The 23,516-nt window shown below is 45.4% G+C and overlaps 1 protein-coding gene across 5 annotated transcripts in view; it reads right to left on the minus strand.

Moving 5' to 3' along the window:
* Positions 1 to 4,050: 4,050 nt before the first annotated feature.
* Positions 4,051 to 23,516, minus strand: part of RGL3 (ral guanine nucleotide dissociation stimulator like 3) — a 319,494-nt gene continuing 300,028 nt past the window's right edge. For all 5 annotated transcript variants that reach the window (XM_069231883.1, XM_069231882.1, XM_069231881.1 and 2 more), the window contains 2 exons: positions 14,530 to 14,644; positions 4,051 to 7,886 (listed from right to left, as the gene is read on the minus strand). In XM_069231883.1, coding sequence (XP_069087984.1) covers positions 7,576 to 7,886; positions 14,530 to 14,644 — 426 coding nt within the window. In that variant the 3' untranslated portion in view covers positions 4,051 to 7,575. The remainder of the gene's footprint in view (positions 7,887 to 14,529; positions 14,645 to 23,516) is intronic.

Consider the following 23,516-nt stretch of genomic DNA (forward strand, 5'->3'; position numbering starts at 1 on the left):
TTTTGAGCGGTTACAGGAAAGTTTGGGGGCAGAGTGACAAACAGCTAGAGCATCAGGAGTTTTGAGTTCTTGTACGGTGCATGTTTCAGAGAGGGTATCAGCGGCCACTATTTGGGGGTAAACTGGCAGGTGGACCTTTTTATGGCAATGGTTTTTGATCACGACCCAGCAAGAAAGGATCTGTGGGAAGAATGTTAAAAGGTTGGGGCAGAATTAGAGCGGTGGGGGGGTAGAACGGCCAGGGAACCCAATTTTTGAGTCGTTACTAGATTTGTTACACGAATTGCCGGTATGTTGCGCAGATGAATACGAGCTAGCAATTTTTCCGCTTAGGCAGGGTGGATGTTTTTTGGAGCTTTCAGTCAATCCTCACGGTTGTCAAACAAGGAAGCCGGGGTTTTTGTGCACAGATCAAGGTCCAAGCTCACTAGTTTTCAGCTCTTACGAGTGTTGAGGATGGCGTTGGGTCGTGTGGGCCGCCGGGCCATGGTTTTTTCGGCACACCTTAGTTTAGGTTTGGGGCAGCTACGGCCGCAGCGCATTTGGGTTGGGACTGGGCAAAAGATCAAGGCGAGAGTCCGCTAGCGATCAAGGTGTTGTGAACTTTAAGTTAAGACCCTGAAAGGTGGGGCGATACAGTTGGAGGGGGTTTTAGAAGGGGGGGGGGGTTTGTTCTGTTAAAAAAAAAAAAAAAACAACACAGGTTACAGTTATTTTTCCATTGCAGGAGATGCGTTTGGTCCATCACAGAGCAAGATGGTTACATGGCTGGTCGGCCATTCATTTGTCCACTGGGCAGCGAAGTTTGTGGAGAAAACAGATATATGGTCGGGTCCTGGGACTATCCAGCAGGCGGCACGAGGTGCTATGGTGGGGAAAGAGCAGAAGGCGGTGGGGTAACCTGCTTCCTTTCATCACTGCTAATTTATGGAATTGGGGATGTGGCGGAATTGTTAATCTTACATTTGGGAGAGGATGGCCTTGTGAAATTGTCAGAACTCACGTTACTGCAACACATGCAGAGGGATTTGGAGATTCTCAAGCAAAAAATGGCATGGTACATACTTGGGTGGACAGAATTTGTTCCGCGTAGAGGGTGGAGAGGGGCAGTTAAGTATGGAGCCATGGAGCGGGCTCGAAGGAGTAAAGGTTTTGCTGGGCGCAAGGGCTAAAAATTAATGAAACACGAGAACATTACAGAGCAGGAGGTGGCACTGTTCAGAAACGATGGTGTTCACCTGTACACAATGGGAAACGCATAATATCTGACAAATCTGAGACTGCTGGTGGAAGATTTGTGGGGAGAAAATTGGTGGATTACAAACAAGAAATGAGAAGTACTGGGTCGCAGTAGCGTGGCCTTTGGGGGGGTGGGGCAGCAAAACGCCAAATGGGTTTGTGCTGGTTGGCAGTAGATGGGGGAGGGTGGTGAGTCAGATGCGGGCTTGGCCACCCTTCTAGGGAATAAACAAGCAGGTGAAGGCTCTGAGTGGGGGTACGCACGAACCAAATGGGGCATGAAAGGAAAAGGGGAGTGCGTAGGGGAATGGAAACGAGATAAGGGTTTGAAGAAGAAGGATGAGCGAGGAGATGTTAATAGGAGGGCGTTATTAAAGTTACGGTTACCTTTGAAAGTTAATGGTTATGTTATTTATGCAATCCTGTCCTAATAAATGACCTTTTACACTAAAACAGCTGTCACTGAATTATTTCCCGATGGAGGGGCCCGCGGGAAGCAAGAGCAACGCTCTAGTCTTCCCGCGGGTCAATTCGGGAAAGGAAGTGACGGCGAGGGACAGGGATTGGGAAAGGTAAGTGGGGGCGGGTCTAGGGGGAGGAAATAAAAGGGGTTGGGGGTGGAGGGACCGGCCTCTTTTCCGCGCTTACATCGCGCGTTTTAATTTGGCCTCCCACCCACCCGGCAATTGGAAGAGCGATTGGAGGGACGGAAGTTAGAGTCGAATAGCAAGGAGGGGAGGGAAATTGTCAGTTAGGGCAGGTTGCAGGGGTGAGCGAGCAGTAGATGGGGGAGGGTGGTGAGTCAGATGCGGGCTTGGCCACCCTTCTAGGGAATAAACAAGCAGGTGAAGGCTCTGAGTGGGGGTACGCACGAACCAAATGGGGCATGAAAGGAAAAGGGGGTGCGTAGGGGAATGGAAATGAGATAAGGGTTTGAAGAAGAAGGATGAGCGAGGAGATGTTAATAGGAGGGCGTTATTAAAGTTACGGTTACCTTTGAAAGTTAATGGTTATGTTATTTATGCAATCCTGTCCTAATAAATGACCTTTTACACTAAAACAGCTGTCACTGAATTATTTCCCGAGAGGTATCTTGACATTTTAGTTGTTTCTTGGCGGCTCAACACACAAGGAACTTTTCAGCAGGTGCTTTTAAATCACAAGTTTCGGAAGTCATTGATAAACACAGCGCCCCCTTGAGGTCAACGCCCGGTGCGGCCGCACCGCCCAAAAGCCGGCCCTTACCCCTGCCCTCTGGCGAAGACGGATCTACCCCTTCCTCTAAGTGAACACAAACAGTAAACTACCTTACTGTCTCGAGTGTTGCTGCAGTTTGAGAAAGTATCTATTGGGTCCCAGCTTGTGCGTGTGAGTTTTAGGCATTAGGCAGAGAGCAGCACAATGCCGTCTAGCAGATGGCCTCCGTGAACCGGTAAACAGCTCCGCGGCCGTCTTCTTCGGCTCGGCCCTCTGCGGCCTGGTGTGCAGCACACTTTCGCGGGACAGGCAGGCGTGTAGGTGACCAGGCTCTGTGCTGCTTACAGGACGCGTGCCAGGCATGCGCAGTCTGGCACTGGAGAAGGGGTAATTAACATGCAGTTAAAATGTTGTACTGTCCGGTTAGGATAAATATAGAATCCCGGTGCACCCTTTTAATTGTTTGTATTAAATGCCGTGTCGGCGAGGGTGTGGGACGCAGAAACCAACCTGCTTGTATGCCAGGCCAACGATTAACTACATTCGAAACTGGCCAGTCCTGTCTTGTTAAATAACAGAAAGCCTGTCATTTTTAAGGGGGGCACACTAAAATAAAGAGGGGCCGGGCCCCTGTCGAGCCCCCGTGGCTACGGCCCTGTGACTACTGAAGAGGGCTGGCAGTTGCAGAGATTTCTAGCTCTAGATTAAGTGAAACCAGGAGCTACTGAAGAACACCGGATGTGCTACGGCAAAGACATGAACTCGGGGGAGACGCGTTGTTTACTTTCGGATCAAGCAAGTTTCTGACTGAGTTCTATGGAAGGGGACTCAGAGTTCTAGGCCTTGTAACCTGGGCAGGAGTCTAATTCTACGCAGTTCCTGGATGGATAGTTTCTCAGAGACCAAAGGACTGCTTGCTGGAGAGCCTAATGTACTTCAGGGCCTTAGGGATAGCTCAACAGGTAGGTTGACTGGCAGCTGCCAGTCAACTAGATGCTGCACAGACAAGACACGTAAGTCTGAACATCCCCCTGAAGCATCTGATTCTCCTGTGTTGTTGTTAAGTGAGAAATTGCGAGCCACAGACAGAAGCAGTGTATTTATTTCTGTGTTGTTACAGCTAGAAGCCCTGTCAAGAGGATCTCTAGGTCCCAACACCCTAAAGCAGTATCTTTTAGTTGGTTCAGTGGAGTGGATCTTACATCCCCACCTGAAACCTAACACTGGCCCACTGAAAGATGTGTGCTTCCCATTTAATTGTAGTCCTGATGCAATTAGCGTCCAGTCTCTGTTAAGGGGGTGATCAGTGCAGCACTTTTTGACAGCACACACTTCTTCCATCAGCCTGTTAAATGGATCAGTACCTCGATGCAGAGTAGTATGCAGAGCCCTCCTAACCAACCAGTTGATCAATGTGGGGAAATCTGGCACGCGGTCGCATTTCTAGGTACACTGTTAGTAAATCAACAGGACATCATGCTCTGGAGACCCCGGGATGTACTTCAGCTCTCCCCACCCGGCACAAATAGCTTGTACAACAAGACGTGCACGTGAAGGAAATGACAGAGAGGGCGGGCATTTTCGGCACACTCAGAAATGACACGCAGCACATGGTTATGTGATCATTTTTTTAATGAAGTATTTTATTGCTACTACAAGAATGATTGGTTGGCGGTCCACGTGGGCAACTAAAATGAATGTTTGCCTCTTGCACACTCCCAGAGTGAGCTCCACTTTGCTCTGGAAGCCGGAAGAAGCGGCTTCTCCCGCACCGGTCCTCAGAGAGGGATTGGGATCTATATGCTGAGGGTGTGTGTGAAAATACGAGAACACAACACACACACTACCCACAGCTGGTGCCACGCACATACTGTCAACCATAATGTTATTGTTCAGAGTTCAACGTTCAACATGAGAATGGATGCAACGGACTTGCCAACAGTCCTGAAGCATGATGGTGTGCCACACTTGAGGGCCCAGCGCGTCAAGACGGCCTGCCGGGCCAGGTGTCAGCAGGCAGGAGGACACCATCCTCACCTCTTTACAGATTTTAGTGAGGCCTCAGCTGGAGTGCACTGATAAGGTCCAAAGGCCACACACACCTGAAGAGTTGCCTTCACCCCCGAAGATCTCATCTGGCGGACTGGGTCCAGTTTCAGAGGACACATCTGGAGTGCTGAGTAGAGTACTGGAGGTAGTGAGTAGTCGCAGCTCCTTCTTAAAAAGAATCCTTGAGTAGTGCTGCTGCTGGGTTTTACTTTTTGGTGGTGTGGTCTTCAGGTAGTACCCCGTTTTTTCGTTATACTGTCCCCATCACTCTGGCTGTTGTTGCTGTTGATGCCCAGTCAGCCCAAGGTAATAACTGCATTGTACCCTGACAGTCGTGTCCATGATCACGCTTGTGAATTGGTGGCCGATCACTGAAGCTTCATTCACAGTAACCCCAGTCTGGGTTCCGCTGTCTGTTCTCCTGGCCCCTGGGTTGTGGGCACCTGTCGGGGAATGCTGGGGAAAGGGCTGGGCAGATCATAGTGCTGTGTCACCTGCTGCTCCCAATATGTAGTGCTGCAGGGTCCTAGTGCCCTTGAGGGTGCTTTCAGTCCAGCCAGTGAGCACGATGCACCTGTCAGTCACAGTGCCGCTGTGACTGATGCATTCATTGTAGTGGTAAGTATTGCTGTCAGTTTAGTGTGGTTAGGTTGCTGCCTCCTGCTTCTTTCAGTCATAGTGCAGTGCAGGAGGTGCTTCCCCTACTGGTCCTACATACTACCAGTAATATTGCTATGAGAGTGCTGCCCCCACTGTGTTGGTCACGGATGCTGTCAGTATAAGTGTTGGGTAGATGCCATCTCCTCTGATTATGCTTGTCGCTTTCAGTCCTAGTGCTGCACCATGTGCTGTCTTTCCTGATGCTGTATGGAGGGATGACCTCTTAACTGGCTGCTGTCTCTACTCTACATCTGCAGGGTGCTGCCTTAGTTCCCTGCTGGCAGTCTCAGTGTTGTGCACATTACTGTCTGTTCTAGAACTGGGTGGAGTGCTGTCTCCGGGGATCCGGTGCTACTGTTTGCTGGCAGTATTAGTGCTTTGTATGAGGTGCCTTCCTCTTGTTCCTGGGAGCTGTTAGTCCTTGTGCCGTGCAGGTTTCTGCCTGATATGCCGCTGCTGTGCAGTGTGATGCCTCCCCTGTTCCGCCCGGCTTAGTGCTGTGCAGGGCGCTGCCAGCCCGCATTCTGTGTAGTGTGCTGACAATGCTAGTGCTGTGCAAGATGCAACTTTCCTTGCTGTTGTCAGACATGGGGTTGTTGTTGCTATCAGTATTAGTGCTGTGCAGGAATTGCCTTATAGTACTATCAGTAGTAGTGTCCAGTTACCTGTCCGTCCTATAGGTGCTCCGAGCGGTGCTCTCTCTGCTGCTGTCAGTGGTAGTGCTCCGCAGGGTGCTGCCGTCTCCGCTGCTATCAGTCACGGTACCCAGAAGGGTACTCCAATTAGCTTTAGTGCTGCAGAGGGGTTTCCTTTCCTTGTGATGTCAGGGCTGTTGTTGCAAAAGATCTTGCCACACTGGCCCCTTGCAGTCTGCTGCCTCCCGTTCTATTGCCAGTCCTAGTGCTGCCCGGGGTGGTGGCAGGAAATGGTCTGTAAAGCGTGTCACTCACTCTGCTGGGTGGTAGAAGCACAGCTATGCACCACGGTAGTAACTTCGGTAGTCCTTTGTCGCCCTTCATTTTGAAAACTGTGGATACTTCGCACCGTCTTGTGGCTGCTCATACACTCAGCTTGAAATGGAAGGCATATTCTGAGTCAGATTTAGTACAGGTACATAACCTTCCCTCTGTCCCTCTTAAATCAGTCGCATGGGAACAAATCACTGAGGGTCGACTGAGCATCTCTTCTAGAAACTGCCCCCAGAGAGGAGTGTTTGCAAAAACATATGGGTTTATTATCCAAGTGGCGTCCGTCCAGGTTTAAAAAATGGACGTATTTTACTGATGGAGTCTACCATAGCTTCTCCTGGAGGCTGGAGGGGAGGCGTGACTTATCGGGGGCATTGCCATGGGCGTCCAGTTTCATGGATGCACAGCCCAGACTGGGCGTTCTGGGGACTGTACCTGAGACTCCAGCCACGAATGCCATACCATGTTGTGGCGCGGCCCTGCCCACTATCTAGTAAATCATAAAAAGGCAAACACGTGCAAATACCCTAAACGAATCAGCTAAGCTTAGAAGCCAGTGAAACGCAGGTACTAGTGTAAACAAGCATTTTCAATGCAATGGGACTCGCATTTGCTCGATGTAGAGCTATTAGCGTCGTAAAGAAAAAAAAACGCAGCGCGATCACGCTATGTAAAACGCAGCGCGATCACGCTATGTAAAACGCAGCGCGATCACGCTATGTAAAACGCAGCGCGATCACGCTATGTAAAACGCAGCGCGATCACGCTATGTAAAACGCAGCGCGATCACGCTATGTAAAATGCAGCGCGATCGCGCTGCGTGGAAAATAAACAGATAAAGTAGTCCGCACCCCATGCTGAAAATATCAAGTCTCACATGTTTTTAGTAGTTTACCGGTGCTGTGTAGGTAGGCTAAACACCGGAAAAGGCATGACGCATGCATGCCTCTCACAAATGAAAACAAACCGATTTTAAAAGGCAAGCCCAGGAACCAATGTAAGTGACTGACGTGGCATGGGCGTGGTTTGAAGCCCAAAGAGAGATTACAGAATGGACGAGCACTTTGTGCTCGCCCATAAAAAAGGGAGGCGGTCAGCTTGCGAACAGGAGCGGAGACCACCCAAACACAGATGTTTAAACTTCTAAGGTGCAATCTTTGACGTAGCTACACAATTGCGCCAAACTCCCCTGGATTGTGAAAGCCAGGCAGCCAGGCTCGAGAGCCCTTAATACTGAGGAAACGGCTTCTTATTGTCATGGACAATGGCTGAGACTGATAGTGCCCTTGAGGGTGCTTTCAGTCCGCTGGATCTCAAAGCTTTTGCTGTGCAAGTCTTTGGCCAGCAGGGGGAGCAGTTCCTTGCAGCAGAGCCTCAGGCAGCACTTTTACCCTACAACCAAGTCCCACATTGCTCCTGGGGGCAGGTTGCTTAGCTAGCTTGTCAGAGGATTGCTAGGATGTCAGAGTAACCGCTGCAGGGAGTGCCCATCCAATAGCTGCAGCGAAGATGGAGGGTTGGCAGTCCGGGGCAGGGGTAGCAGGGCTGTAGGAGAGACAGGTGTCCGTGGCGAGGGTGCCAGCGTCGAAGGGGAGGTGGGTGTCCGTGAAGGAGGTACAAGGGTCGATGGGGAGCTGGGCACCCGTGACAGGGGTGCAAGCGTCGACGGACGTGGGAGTGGCCCACTGATGATCTTTCTTCTCAGGATGAAGTCAAAGTTCACAGATGTGCTCATAGCGTAGTAGACATTGGCCTTCTCTGGGATAACGAATTCTATGGAAAAGATGAAGACGAGACCAGTAGGTACATGTGTTCATATAACACATACATACATGAATACGTCATAAATTTGCAAACATACAAATATGAAATCGTATATTAAAACTTGAACTGATATACACAAATATAGATACATAAACACAGTATACATAAAAACAAACATTTCACAACACATATGTTTTATAATCCAGTGCGGTCACAGACTAGCATCTCCAGTGACTTGTGCAGACTTCAGAACGCTTGCATCTCTGTAGCTGGGGCGCCCTAAGTACTGACCTTAGGAGGTCTATTATGGAAGAACGTGTGTTTGGTCTTGCCACTCACAGCCAGCATCCTTCTTTGAGACTGGGCTGTCACTGGCCTGCCAGGCTGGAGTCTCTGCATGCCAAATCAGGATCTAATTAGGATGCCAGGCTGGACTCTGACTGTCCAGCAAGGCTGGTCTCACTGCCATGTCAGGCTTTGCAGAAGAACACCTCATTGCTAATAATGTGCCTATTAGCTGTCTGCAATCTTCTACTAATTGTAAATTCCTGTTTTTAACTTCAGCCACTCTGCATACGATTTTTGGTTTAAGAAACCATGACCTCGATAAACACTGATATCTCAAAATGAACCTTGCACAACTTCAACAATAAAACATCAGGCATATCCTTTGCCCTTCTTTCTGCCATCTGATAAATATATCTCTCCAATCTCGTATTTTGTCCCTAAATTTACAAACTACAGGGGTCGCTACACGCTTGAAAAACCCAACTGGGAACTTCAGATCCAGCCATTTTCGGCCCAATTTCTCAGTCGTCAAATATTTGCTGAAATAGATAACTTTGAGGCTGATTTGCATGAGAAAACTCACACTGAAAAGATCCAGACTACAGAAACAGATTGTGATGGGAAGATGTGGCATGGATTATAGATCTTGTAGTGCTTTCCGAAGACTGGGTGAAGCCACCTGTTAGGAACAACTAGTACAATAATGGTACTAACCAAGGGGATGTACCTGTAGAGAATGGTCACTAATGGAGGAAAAAGTCAGTTGGTAAAAAAAAACTCCAATAAATAGAAAACAGGAGTTGAAAAATAGGCTCAAAGGAAACAAGAGCCTAAAGTGCATACGAGAAGACTGAAAAGAACCATGGCTCAAGAAAACAAGCATTTGCAATGCAATGTGTCTCGCGTTTGCTTGAGTTAGAGCTTTTAGCGTGGTAAATTTCTAACTGGAACTTTCTTGCCACACAAACTGAAAATAAAAAGTAAAACAGTTGACATAAGCGAGCTGATTCAAAGCGCCGCAGTGAGTGTGAAGAAGAGACACAAAAGGAAAAAGAAGTTCACTCGGAGTCAAAGTTATCGGAAAATATGCAATTATCCATGTTACAGGGTCGATGGCCAAGGCGGTAACAAAACCACCCTAAGGAGGGACGAACGTAAAGCAATTACCAACGAAAACAAAGGATGTTTGAAGGGCAAGCATTAGAACGAGTGATAGTGATGGGCATGCAGTGATCGTAGTTAACAGCCCAAACACATACCAACACGTCGGAAAAGCAGCGCTTGTGCACTGCTATGCTCAACCTAAAAAGGCAGGTGCAAAAAACAATGGCTAAAAGGGAAACAAGGTACAATGAACCAGACAGGAAATATACTCCGACTGCATTTTGACACCCTTTATTCTGATGTTCAGACCCTAAACAGAATCAAGATGAATTAGATGTTGCAATCTTGGATTGTGAAACAGCAAAACTTCACTGGAGGCGGCCATCTTGGATTGGTGAGCATGAGTTTCTGTGAAGTGGAACAAAAAATATTCTGGAACAATCTGAAGTCCATATGCTATCTATTATTAAAAGTTTGGAATCTCTCTAAGCTCTTCACTGCTGAATCCCTGTGACTCAATCATAACACAAAGGAAAAGCCCAGCTCACCCCCTCAAAGGCTTTTGGTGAAACAGCTGTCACAAACTTGTTCCAGAGGAAATCCACTGAGGCAAGACCACAGTGCACTGTGACTGCAGAGAATGCAGAGGTAAATGTCACCAGTACCAGCGGGTCTGCACAACTTTAACCCTCTCTGATGCTCTAGGTTTATCTGGAAAGGTGCAGTAGAAAGGGCTTATAAGGATTGAAACATGGACCTCAGTTGCAAGAATCAAAGAACTTTCCCTAGGTAGATATCCTTTCCAACGAACCAAAAACTGTAACTTATTTTGATACTAGCAAGAATCCCAGATTTCCAAAATCTCATATTCTGATCCTCGACATGAACTGGGGGAGGAGATAAAAGTTGACACTGATCTATCAGATAATGTTTTAATTAGGAAACAGGAAAATTGGATGAGGTTACTAGATATTGACAAATGGAGTCGAAACACCACAGAATTTATACATTTGCTGATGGTAAAGGCCGAAAGAAACATGGCAGTTTACGGACCAGTAGATGGCAGAATAGCAGAATTCATGAAAATAACTATATTTTGTCTCCAGTTTCAATGAGTATCAGCTGCATTCTTTATGGACTACGCAACATCTAATAAAGTATTGGCAATAATCTGTCTACGTTGTTGTAAACGTTTGAGAAAATAAAAGGCAGCTGGAACCAGGAAACATATTAGAGGTGGAGAAGGACCCATACAAGGATGTTATTACTGAAGGCAACAGAAGGGTGTTATTTTGGTTGCAGAATTAAAGGCACTAGCATATGCAAATTCTTCCAATTGTAGAAATTCAGGACTGCGTAGCATAAGTGAAATGTAAGTTTTGTTATAAACATTGGTTTAATCTCTCAATTTGTTATTGGTTTGAGGGTGAAAACCACAAGAAAGTCTTTGATGTATCTTTAGGGTAAAACACACAGCTCTCAAAAGGCTGGAAACAGACTGCCACCCCCTTTAACCCCTGTACAAAATAATGGTATATAACAGGAAACATCTGTGACAAATCGTTTACCTATGACCGGAACAGAAGGTAAGGACTTAAATGGAGTGAAATGTGCCATTTTGGAAAATTGTGTACAGTAATCATACTTTCTAACTCCCAGGAGAAGGCAAGTCTTCACAAAGTCCCATACCATAAATTATATTCCAAGGATGGGCAGCTACTTGAATAGGTGGCTAATGTCCAAATGGTTTACCATATATGACTTTTCATATGACTTTTCCTCCACAAACTGGAGATGTACAAATATAGAATTCTACATCCTTCTTACTGCTGGCCACCAAAAAAGAGTGACAAACCAAATCACAAGTGGACTTCACTGCTCCTTAACGAGCAATCTAGGTGTCATGGCACATATTTCAAGGACTAATCATTTAATTCTTAAGTTCAAATAAACAATGCCTGGAAATATAAATTCTGCCAATGAACCAAAGGTGCCTTGGACTGAATGTCTTTGGCTCTAACCGAGTTAGGCTATTGTTCACTTTTGGAGAAAAGAGAGAACTAACCCAATAACCTTGTTGGGAAGTAAAAATATAGGTTCAGGAAGAATCCTGCCTCTTGTGTACTTCCAGTACAAGGCATGAGCAAGATTTTGTGAACTAGGACTATCGGTGATATAGAAGTCAAATTGCAAAAAGAAGAAAGCCCAATGAGCTTGACAACTGTTGCGATACTGCATGGTCTGAAAATACTTTAGATTTCTATGGTTGGTTCTCACTTCAAAAGGTTCATGTGTTTCCAATAACAGATGCCCCCATTCAATACAATCTTGAAAGGTTATTTCTGCCTCTGGGCTTTAATGAAATCTGTTCATCAAGTTGGCCTTTTTTAAGGTTTGAATTGTTTGGCTAGTTTTAAGAGAAAATCCATTGATGAATGCTCAACAAAAGTTTACCAAGCCTAAAAGCACTGTGTTTTTTTGACTGAGGTAGACGACGGCTAATCCAGAATGGCAGATATTTTCGTTGGACCCACTGTAATGCCTTTTGGGGAAAGACAAAACCCTAAATATTCAATTACTTCCTTTTTAAAATTGTGTTTTTACTGGTCTGCATCAAACGTGATATTGCAAATGAGACATGGCGTGTTAACATATTTTTTATGTTCCTCTAAGGTCTTTTAGTATATCAAAAAGACATCTATTTGGCAACTACACGTTGATTCTGTAAGTCAGACAAAAACATGGCTTGTAGATTTTTGAAAGGTGGCTGGCGCACCCGATAGGAAAAGTGGTTCTTTTTGCCCTGCCAAGCTAAGCTTTCACTGCCTTTCAAGCAGGCTGACATTTAATTTCACACCTCTCTGACCATGCAGCAATGCAGAAATGCCTCTAATTTCTGTGGCTGAAGTTCTCTCACTGGCATTCCAGACTTTTACTTACTGCTAAGCAACGTTGGGCTCTCATGGCCATGCCAGGCTTGGCTGTCTCTGCCAAACGAGGCTTGGATCGCACTGCAATACTGTCAATGCCATGCCAGGGTGACTTAGCACTACTTACCAGGCTGTCTAACATACCAGCCCTAAGTTCTCATGAGCTTGTCAAACTGAGTTCTCCTTTTATAGGGCCTTCACTGATATTTAAGAACATTATATAGCTCAACATACATTTAAGCAAATAACTATCAACATTCTACATTTTTGTTTTTTTAAATTCTCCTTTGAATTAAAACTAAGTTTAAGCAAACAAATAAAAGAGAACACATTTTTTTATTCTTCCGAAAGTAAAAGCACAGTAACTAAAGGCAGAAGGGAAAGCAGCCTCAAAAAGGGAGTGGGTACATATTATCTATTTGGTGTGGGCACATCGAGTCGCGACAGGGGCCGCGCACCCACAGAGTCAGGGAATAGGGGTATAGCAAAACAAGCTGCTCAAGGTATCCAGAATGCAGTGCAGAGGGAGCTAGCCGTTTTTTTTTAAAGTATCACATAGAGAAAAGGTTGCGATTCCATATGTTCATTCCATTCATCTGGCTTCACCGGACTGGCTAAATGTTCTTAATTTAATGAAGGTGCCATGATGAAAAACAAGTACCGTTTCCTTCTCAATCATGCATTCATTCATGTTCATAAACAATTAATAGAATGGAAGGAGCTTCCCTTGCACTGTGAGCCAGGGGAATAGAGCAGAAGAATAAACAATATTGAATCTTTAAATAAGTTCTGCAGTAAAGTCTAGGCCACCTGTTGGTTCTACAATGATAATCCAACCTTTAAAATTGGCAAATGTGTATACTGACTTCTAATTGCTCACTCTGCAAATCTCAGCGTTAGATAGTCATGCCTTCTTTCTTCTGCAACTGCTCTAGTCCTACCAAGTAAAGTCCCTTGCTTCACTATTTGCTATCAAAACGATAGCAAATAGTGAAGCAAGTGACTATCCACCTGGCCATTGATTGTTTGAAGGGATACAAGCCTGTACAAGTAGGTTCACACTGTTGCAGTGAATCCCTAAATTGCCTAGTTTTGTCAAGGTAATATCTAATTTGTCTTGCTGCAGTAAGTGTCTTTCTTCTTCTTTCTTCACATCTTTTGAGGAAAGTTTAGGAAAACAGCAACACAAATACGGCAATGCAAGGCTTTTGGAAACAGAAGGCATATATCACGCGCATCCTTCTGGCCAATGTAATGGCCACTAGGAAAGTTACCTTGTAAGGCGAGTGGTAAGGTTAGTTGTATACATTGGTTCAAAAAGGAGACACCTCAATTTTATAAGAACAATATTTCATTTCCATTTGGAAGATGGTCTTCTTTCTAGGGATATAACGTATTTAGAAACCCTCCAAAACATCTTTGGTGAGTGGAATGGAGAAGAACAATGTCGGAGAGGATGCTTTCTACAAGGCTGTAATAGGTACCCGGTGAACTTTTATGGGGAAAAGCCAAACTCCTTCAATCAGAGTGCTTCCCGGGACACGACATGCGCGTCCTTTTGTGTTTAAAGATACTTAAAGATTTTGTCGCCAAATGCAGACTTCTTTTAAAATGTTTGTGAGCCAGAAGTGAGCTCAAATGTCTGTGCTAAAGATACCCTGTTATAGAGGATTTTGCTGACCATTCTGTGCAATCACTTGTGTGGTTTGTTCAATAGGTGAAACAAGTTTGGACAGGCCATTGGCATGGCTTGTCTGGAGCTAAAAAAGACAATTCTTATTTTTGGGTGCTTGAACTTGTAGATAACTTTTAATACTGAATAGAAGGGAGGTCAGGAATACAGAAAGGAGTCCAACCACTTGATCAATAGGACCTTACTTTTGGATTTGTGCTAAGAATTTTCCAATTTGCAGTCCGGGTATTGGTGTATTTCGCCACTGTGAATAGGCCTATTTGTGGGAGCGAAGTCATCAGGTAGCATCACATTAGTGATGACCCACTATCTTATCATAAAAAGGTATGTTCCAGATATTGATTTAACAGAACATAGTTAATGTTTATGGAATTACTGAAGATTTCCATTGTGGAGAAACGAGTAACGTTTTCTACTCTGCAGATTAGGCTGGCAGCCGAAGAAGGCTTCTCTCACACTGTCACATCATGCTGCTCTCTCACTGCAATTTCAGACTTGGCTTCCTCTTTCATTCTTGACTCTCACAATCGTGCTAGCCTAGGCTCTGCCCTGCCCTTCTGCCCTCTCACTACCATGCCAGGCAAGGTTGTCTCATGGTAGTGTTGTCCTCTCACCGCCAGACACGCTTGACTCTCACCTCGGTTTTCATCGAGGAGCTGTATGAGCTGGAATTCCTCTGGAGCACAGGAGTCCAGGTTGTGCTTCTGTAGTGCCCGGAGAATGACAGTAGGGGTTTTATCCTGACTGGTCAACTGCAAAAAAACAGAAGATACATTATTAAGGTGCCTCTGATCCAGCATGCAAGTCCACTGTGATCACAACTGTGTAATATATTATATTGCATCAAATGTCAGTGCTCTTGATACACTGCAATCTTTTCTTTAGATTTTGATATTGAATTATCTTTTTGTAAGTTATTCATTTGTCTCTCCCTGCCTTGTTTCACAAATAGGAGACATCTGGAAATTCTGCCCTTGGTTACCATTTGTGATCAACAGAAAAACAGAGTTTTAAGACTGACAGTATTTGATTATGCAGAAGATGTGTGTTTAAAAAAAAATGTTGCTTGTATTACAGACATTATGGGTATGCTCAATACCGTGGGCCTGTGTTGGTTGGTGACTAGATAGTAGTCAAGACTATAGACCTGACTAGTAGACTGGGAAAGGTTTTGTCAGTCAGAAACTATAGGGCTGATTACTGTGAAAAGCACAAAGGCAATATGTCTTTAAGCGATGATTGTTATTATACTATTTTAAAGCCTGCACACAAAGATTTTGTGAGATGAAACATTACAGATTTCATTAGTAGGCAAGGGCTTTTGGTATTGGTTACTTCTTCTGACAAACTCTGGGGGCAGAAGATGAGCACTGTGATAACTCTTGCTAGATCCTTTGAGGAGAGGCTATGCATGGTTAGCCAACCATAACATTGTTTATATTTGTAATTTTATAAATGTGTTCCTGATGGACTGAGAGAATCCTTGTTGGGCCGTTTTAGGAGGAGTTATATATTTTAAGCCAACTATAATTTTGTACATATTTGTAATCTTATGACTGTATGCCTGATGGAAGCATTGTGGGAAAGGGTTATGCTTACTACAGCAGGCCTGAGCTGAGTATGGTAACAAGCCAAAGATAAAAGCTACAGTCCTGATTGGTTCATTGGGAAAGTTATGTTGGATGCCAGAGGTCTGATGTGTTTGTTATGAAAAAGTATGACAAAGGCAGTACACTTCATTTATTTATTTTGAAAAGCATAGCTAAATGCAAGAGGCCTTTAAGGGTGCATTGTTATTACACTATGATAAAGCCTGCATTCAAGTATATTGCTACATGGAAACTCAAAGTTTGCTGCAGTAGGCAAGGGTTTTGGTGTTGGTTACTTCCTCTAAAGAAACGTGAGGTAAAAGATTTAAACTTGGATAATCCTTGGTAGACCCTCTAAGGAGAGGTTGTATATCATTTTGTCAATTTGTAATTTCATGCATAGTGTTTAGCTGCCTAAGTTTTGAAGCACATTTTTTGATCTGACCAAGCTTATGCAATAAAAAATCATAAAAGCTACCTAGAGGCATATAAATATATAGAGTGAACTTGAGTCAGCTCTAGACAGCCTTTGGATTGTTCAGGTCTTACTTATATTTTGCTTTTGCCCATGGCAGGGCTTTGCACGGGACAGCGGGTAAACCCACTTCAGCCATTGATGCTACTGCTCTGAGACTGACTGCATTCCTTCAAAATGAAGTGTGCAGATTTGCCTGAAAATGAGTGTGCTTTAAAAGCCTGGTTATGTGGTCCACTTTCTCCTTTTATAGGCCCTTTTCACTTCTTATTTTCTATGTCCTTAGTTTTTATTTCTGAGATTTTTAAAGTCCCCTGCAGTTCCCCACAAATTGCACACAGCGCCCTCAGTTGCTGCTCATCACAGTTGCAATGCACTGATTTCACACAGCCATCTTGAAGCGTTATAGTCCTTAGTGCATCATTTTGGCTGTTCCAAGGTGGCTGGCGCACTGCTTCTGAATATGGCAGCCATATTGAAACGTGAAAATAGTGCACACTGTCATTCCAAGATGGCTGCCTATTGCCATATTTAAATATTTTCCTTATATTGTTATCATAAGTATAGCCCACTATTTTTAGGCAGTAGTATTTTGGCCTTTTGCTACCTTTGTTCTTTTAATTTACCTTGGATACGCTAGTTGAGTTTGTGTGTGTGTTTTATTGTGGATGGGTGAATGGCTGAATGCAAGAATGAATCAGTGAATGGCTGCATGAGTGCAAGGATAAGTGGCAGATTGCATGTATGTTGGGTAACTGAGTGCCTGAACTCATCAGTGACTGAAGAGGCACTTTCAGTTATGGACCTTAACGACTGGCTTCACCAATCATTGTTTCCTCTTTTCAGTCTTTATTTTAACTGATTAATTTGATGCATGGTTGAAGAATGAAAATGTCACTTACCCAGTGTACATCTGTTCGTGGCATCAGTCGCAGTAGATTCGCATGTTCTGCAATAGCTCGCCATCTGGTGTTGGGCCGGAGTGTTACAAGTTGTTTTTCTTCGAAGAAGTCTTTCGAGTCACGGGACCGAGTGACTCCTCCTTTTGTCTCCATTGCGCATGGGCGTCGACTCCATCTTCGATTGTTTTTCCCCGCAGAGGGTGAGGTAGGAGTTGAATTGTAGTAATAGTGCCCATGCAATGGAGTGACTAAGTATGCACCTATTTAAGGTTGAGATGATACATATATAAATAATTGAAGGTAACTTCCAAACTGCTACAGGCTCCCGGGGAGGCGGGTGGGCACATGCGAATCTACTGCGACTGATGCCACGAACAGATGTACACTGGGTAAGTGACATTTTCAGTTCGATGGCATCTGTCGCTGTAGATACGCATGTTCTGCATAGACTAGTAAGCAGTTATTTCCCCAAAAGCGGTGGATCAGCCTGTAGGAGTGGAAGTAGTTTGAAATAATGTCCTTAATACGGCTTGACCTACTGTGGCTTGTTGTGCGGATAACACGTCTACACAGTAGTGCTTGGTGAATGTGTGAGGCGTAGACCATGTGGCTGCCTTACATATTTCTTGCATTGGGATGTTTCCTAGAAAGGCCATGGTAGCACCTTTCTTTCTGGTTGAGTGTGCCCTTGGTGTAATGGGCAGCTGTCGTTTAGCTTTAAGGTAGCAGATTTGGATGCATTTAACTATCCATCTGGCTATACCTTGTTTTGAAATTGGGTTTCCTGCGTGAGGTTTTTGAAATGCAATAAAGAGTTGTTTAGTCTTTCTGATGTTTTTTGTTCTGTCAATGTAATACATCAATGCTCTTTTGACATCTAATGTATGTAGTGCCCTTTCAGCTACGGTATCTGGCTGTGGAAAGAACACTGGAAGTTCCACTGTTTGATTTAGATGGAACGGTGAAATAACCTTTGGCAAAAATTTAGGATTGGTCCTTAGGACGACTTTATTTTTGTGTAGTTGTATAAAAGGTTCCTGTATAGTAAACGCCTGAATCTCGCTTACTCTTCTCAGGGAAGTAATGGCGATGAGAAATGCCACCTTCCAGGTTAGGAACTGTATGTCGCAGGAGTGCATGGGTTCAAAAGGTGGACCCATAAGTCTAGTTAGGACAACATTTAGGTTCCATGAAGGAACAGGTGGTGTTCTTGGTGGTATAATTCTCCTAAGGCCCTCCATGAATGCTTTAATGACTGGTATTTTATATAGGGAAGTTGAATAGGTAGTCTGCAGGTATGCAGATATTGCTGCAAGGTGAATCTTAATGGAAGAGAAAGCTAGGTTAGATTTTTGTAAGTGAAGCAAGTAACCCACTACATGTTCTGGAGTTGTGTGTAATGGTTGTATTTGATTAATATGGCAGTAGCAAACAAACCTCTTCCATTTACTTGCATAGCAGTGCCTGGTGGATGGCCTTCTTGCTTGTTTTATGACTTCCATACATTCTTGGGTAAGTTGTAAGTGCCCGAATTCTAGGATTTCAGGAGCCAGATTGCTAGATTGAGCGATGCTGGATCTGGGTGTCTGATCTTTTGGTTGTGCTGTGTCAACAGATCTGGCCTGTTGGGCAATTTGATGCAGGGTACCACTGATAGGTCTAGCAGCGTTGTGTACCAGGGTTGCCTTGCCCAAGTTGGTGCTATCAATATGAGTTTGAGTTTGCTTTGACTGAGTTTGTTTACCAGGTAAGGAAGGAGAGGGAGAGGAGGAAAAGCGTAAGCAAATATCCCTGACCAGTTCATCCATAGGGCATTGCCTTGGGATTGTTTGTGTGGGTACCTGGATGCGAAGTTTTGGCATTTTGCGTTCTCCCTTGTTGCAAACAAGTCTATCTGAGGTGTTCCCCAGAGTTTGAAATAAGTGTTCAGAATTTGGGGGTGAATTTCCCATTCGTGGACCTGTTGGTGATCTCGAGAGAGATTGTCTGCGAGTTGATTTTGTATCCCTGGTATAAACTGTGCAATTAGGCGAATTTGGTTGTGAATTGCCCAATGCCAAATTTTTTGTGCTAGCAGGCTTAACTGCGTGGAGTGCGTCCCTCCCTGCTTGTTTAGATAATACATTGTTGTCATGTTGTCTGTTTTGACGAGAATGTATTTGTGAACTATTATTGGTTGGAAAGCTTTTAGTGCTTGAAAAACTGCTAGAAGTTCTAGGTGATTGATATGCAGTTTTGTTTGATGTACGTTCCATTGTCCTTGTATGCTGTGTTGACCGAGGTGTGCTCCCCACCCTGTCATGGAAGCATCTGTTGTTATTACGTATTGTGGCACTGGGTCTTGGAAAGGCCGCCCTTTGTTTAAATTTATGTTGTTCCACCACAGAAGCGAGAGGTAAGTTTGGCGGTCTATTAACACCAGATCTAGAAGGTGACCCTGTGCTTGAGACCACTGTGATGCTAGGCATTGTTGTAAGGGCCTCATGTGCAGTCTTGCGTTTGGGACAATGGCTATGCATGATGACATCATGCCTAGGAGTTGTAATACCATCTTTGCCTGTATCTTTTGTGTTGGATACATGCGTTGTATGATGGTGTTGAAATTTTGAATTCTTTGTGGACTTGGAGTGGCTACTCCCTTTGATGTGTCTATTATGGCTCCCAGGTATTGTTGTACCTTGCGTGGCAGAATTTTGGATTTTGTGAAATTGACGGTGAACCCGAGTTTGAAGAGGGTTTGTATGATCTGATTTGTGTGATTTGAGCACTGTATGAACGAATGGGCCTTGATTAGCCAGTCGTCCAAATATGGGAACACATGTATTTGCTGCCTTCTTATGTGTGCAGCGACTACCGCTAGACATTTGGTAAAGACTCTTGGTGCAGTTGTTAATCCGAAAGGCAGTACCTTGAATTGGTAATGTATTCCTTTGAATACAAACCTTAGGTATTTCCTGTGCGATGGGTGTATTGGTATATGGAAATAAGCATCCTTGAGGTCTAAAGTTGCCATGTAGTCGTGTAGTTTTAGCAATGGCAATACTTCTTGTAGTGTGACCATGTGGAAGTGGTCTGATTTGATGAAAGTGTTCACTACTCTGAGGTCTAGGATTGGTCTGAGCGTTTCGTCCTTCTTTGGTATCAGAAAGTACAGTGAGTAAACTCCTGTGTTTATTTGTGTGTTTGGCACTAATTCGATTGCATTCTTTTGCAATAGTGCCTGCACTTCTATCTCCAGGAGATTGGAATGGTGTGTTGTTAAATTTTGTGCTTTTGGTGGTATGTTTGGAGGGAATTGCAGAAATTCTATGCAATAACCATGTTGGATAATTGCTAGAACCCAAGTGTCTGTAGTGATTTCCTCCCATGCTTTGTAATAATGACATATTCTTCCCCCCACTGGTGTTGTGTGGAGGGGGTGAGTGACATGTGAGTCATTGTTTAGTAGTAGGGGTTTTGGGGCTTTGAAATCTTCCTCTATTTCTAGGGAATTGCCCTCCTCTATATTGGCCCCGAAAACCTCCTCTATACTGTCCCTGGTAAGTGGACGGTGTTGCTTGTGAGGTGCTGGCTTGTGTGCTTTGACCCCGAAACCCCCCTCGAAAGGGCGTTTTACGGAATGTGCTGTAATTCCCTCTGCTCTGCGGGGAGTAGAGTGCGCCCATGGCTTTGGCAGTGTCCGTATCTTTTTTGAGTTTCTCAATCGCTGTGTCCACTTCTGGACCGAACAGTTCTTTTTCATTAAAAGGCATATTGAGAACTGCTTGTTGAATCGCTGGTTTAAATCCAGACGTTCGGAGCCATGCATGCCGTCTGATAGTTACAGATGTATTAATTGTCCGTGCAGCTGTATCTGCAGCGTCCATGGAGGAACGTATCTGGTTGTTGGAGATGGTCTGTCCCTCCTCAACCACTTGTTTCGCCCTATTTTGGAAGTCCTTGGGCAGATGTTGAATGAGATGTTGCATCTCGTCCCAGTGGGCTCTGTCATAGCGCGCAAGTAGTGCCTGGGAGTTCGCGATGCGCCACTGGTTTGCAGCTTGTGCTGCGACTCTTTTACCAGCTGCATCAAACTTGCGGCTTTCTTTATCTGGGGGTGGTGCATCTCCAGATGTGTGAGAGTTGGCCCTTTTCCTAGCTGCTCCTACAACAACAGAGTCTGGTGGCAGCTGTGTAGTGATGAAAACCGGGTCCGTAGGAGGCGGCTTATACTTCTTTTCCACCCTTGGTGTGATTGCCCTACTTTTGACCGGCTCCTTAAATATGTCTTTTGCGTGCCGGAGCATACCAGGGAGCATAGGCACGCTTTGGTAGGAGCTGTGGGTGGAGGAGAGTGTGTTGAACAAGAAATCATCCTCGACCTGTTCTGAGTGGAGGCTTACGTTATGAAATTGTGCTGCTCTAGCCACCACCTGAGAGTACGCGGTGCTGTCTTCTGGTGGAGATGGCTTTGTAGGGTAGGCCTCCGGGCTGTTATCTGACACTGGGGCGTCGTATAGGTCCCATGCGTCCTGATCTTGGTCACCCTGGCTCATGGTGGTGTGAGCTGGGGAGTGAGATGGAGTTTGTGCTGGTGAAACGTTAATCACGGGCGGAGGAGAGGGTGGTGGTGTAATTCTTTTAACCACTTTTGGTTGTGGTGCTTGTTCCGTCTGGAACTCCAACCTTCTCTTTCTCCTAATGGGGGGAAGGGTGCTTATTTTTCCTGTCCCCTGCTGAATGAAGATACGCTTTTGCGTATGGTCCACATCAGTTGCTTGTAGCTCTTCCTCAAACCTATGCTTTTGCATTTGAGAGGTTAGCGAGTGCTCTTCTGTATAAGAGCCTGAAGCTGGGTTGCTTGCAGTTTGTTTCGGCGTCGAAACTTTGTCTGCGTGTTTTTTCGGCTCCGAGGTGACTTTTTTCCTTTTCGGGGCCGAAACCTCTCGGCGTCGATCTGTTTCGGTGCCGCTGTCTCGGCGTCGAGCCGTGTCCACACCGGCATCTCGGTGTCGAGGCTTGTCTCCAGCACTTTCTCGGTCCCGAGAAGGCTGCGTGCCGGTGTCTCGACCGGAGTCGGACGATCTCTGCACTGTTTTGGCCTTTTTCGGTGCCGACGGTCGGTCACCGAATTTATGGGTGGAGCCATGGCCTGGTGGCAGTGGCGTCCCCTGGGCCTTGTAAATGTTTCTTTGTGTGGTTTTCGACGTCTTACTCACGGTTTGTGTGTCGTCGAATCCTTCGGAGTCTGAGTCTTGGATCGAGAAGGTACCTTCTTCTTCCTGTTCCTCGAACTCCCGTTGGGCTGTCGGTGCGGACGCCATTTGAAGTCTTCTGGCTCGACGGTCTCGGAGTGTTTTTCGGGACCGGAACGCACGACAGGCCTCGCAGGTGTCTTCGCTGTGCTCAGGTGACAGGCACAGGTTGCAGACCAAGTGTTGGTCTGTGTAGGGGTATTTATTGTGGCATTTGGGGCAGAAACGAAACGGGGTCCGTTCCATCGGCGTTCTTCAGCACGCGGTCGGGCCGACCAGGCCCCGACGGAGGATCGAAAAACTACCCCGAAGGGCACCGGAGCTCTTCGATCTTCGATGCGGTGTGGAATCTAAGTACGCCGATCCCGAACGCAACAATACCGACGAAAATCTTCCGAAATTAGCTAATTTTCCGTTCCGAAACTCGGAGCGACAGGAACACGTCCGAACCGGATGGCGGAAAAAAAACAATCGAAGATGGAGTCGACGCCCATGCGCAATGGAGACAAAAGGAGGAGTCACTCGGTCCCGTGACTCGAAAGACTTCTTCGAAGAAAAACAACTTGTAACACTCCGGCCCAACACCAGATGGCGAGCTATTGCAGAACATGCGTATCTACAGCGACAGATGCCATCGAACCATCCTTTGTCATGTTATAGATATTCTTTTAGTATTGCACCAGTGGCGGCTACTTCTCAATTGGGGTGGTGGGACGGGGTCTAAATAAATAAAATAAAATAAAAAAACACTTACCTTTTACGTCGGGAGAAACAGTTCCGTCTCTCCTTCGTCCTCTTCTCTTTCCCGACTCTCGGAAGCACACAGGCTTACACCCTCCCCTCGAATCACAACGCTGCTGTCACCAGCATGACAGCAACATCGTGATTGGTCTGAGCGGCCTGGTTCGCTGCTCAGACAGGGACTGGGACTGTGTGCACTTTCTCCTTCTGGCTGTGCAATACAGCCGGGTAGAGAAATGCTAAGTGTGCATGACTGTTTGCCCGACCGTCTACGGCCTGCCAAACGATCATGCGCACTTATGGTGCACGCACCACTCCTTCTCCAGCCCACCTCTGCCCTGCCCTAACCTGGCTCTCCGAGGAAAAATAAAATAATAATAACGTTGCATTATTATCATATTATTTTTCCTTTTTCTTCACAGCACATAGCAGTGGGGCGACGCTCCTCCGCCTCAGCGGAGCAGCTGCTGCTGTATTGCACGCTGACCAAAGCTGCACCTATGTGCAATGGCACCAACATTTGCAATAAGACAAAAATAAGAGTTTTTTCTTTATAGTACATGCCTTTTTTTTTTCAAAACTGACATTTAAATATGAGTGGAAAATCTATAATGCTTGATTATGTTATTTTATATAGCATGGCGTTAGCTTATTCCTTAGCATTTTGGCAAAATTGAGGGTCT

Source organism: Pleurodeles waltl, chromosome 4_2, assembly GCF_031143425.1.
Source record: "Pleurodeles waltl isolate 20211129_DDA chromosome 4_2, aPleWal1.hap1.20221129, whole genome shotgun sequence".
Taxonomy (NCBI): Eukaryota; Metazoa; Chordata; class Amphibia; order Caudata; family Salamandridae; genus Pleurodeles; species Pleurodeles waltl.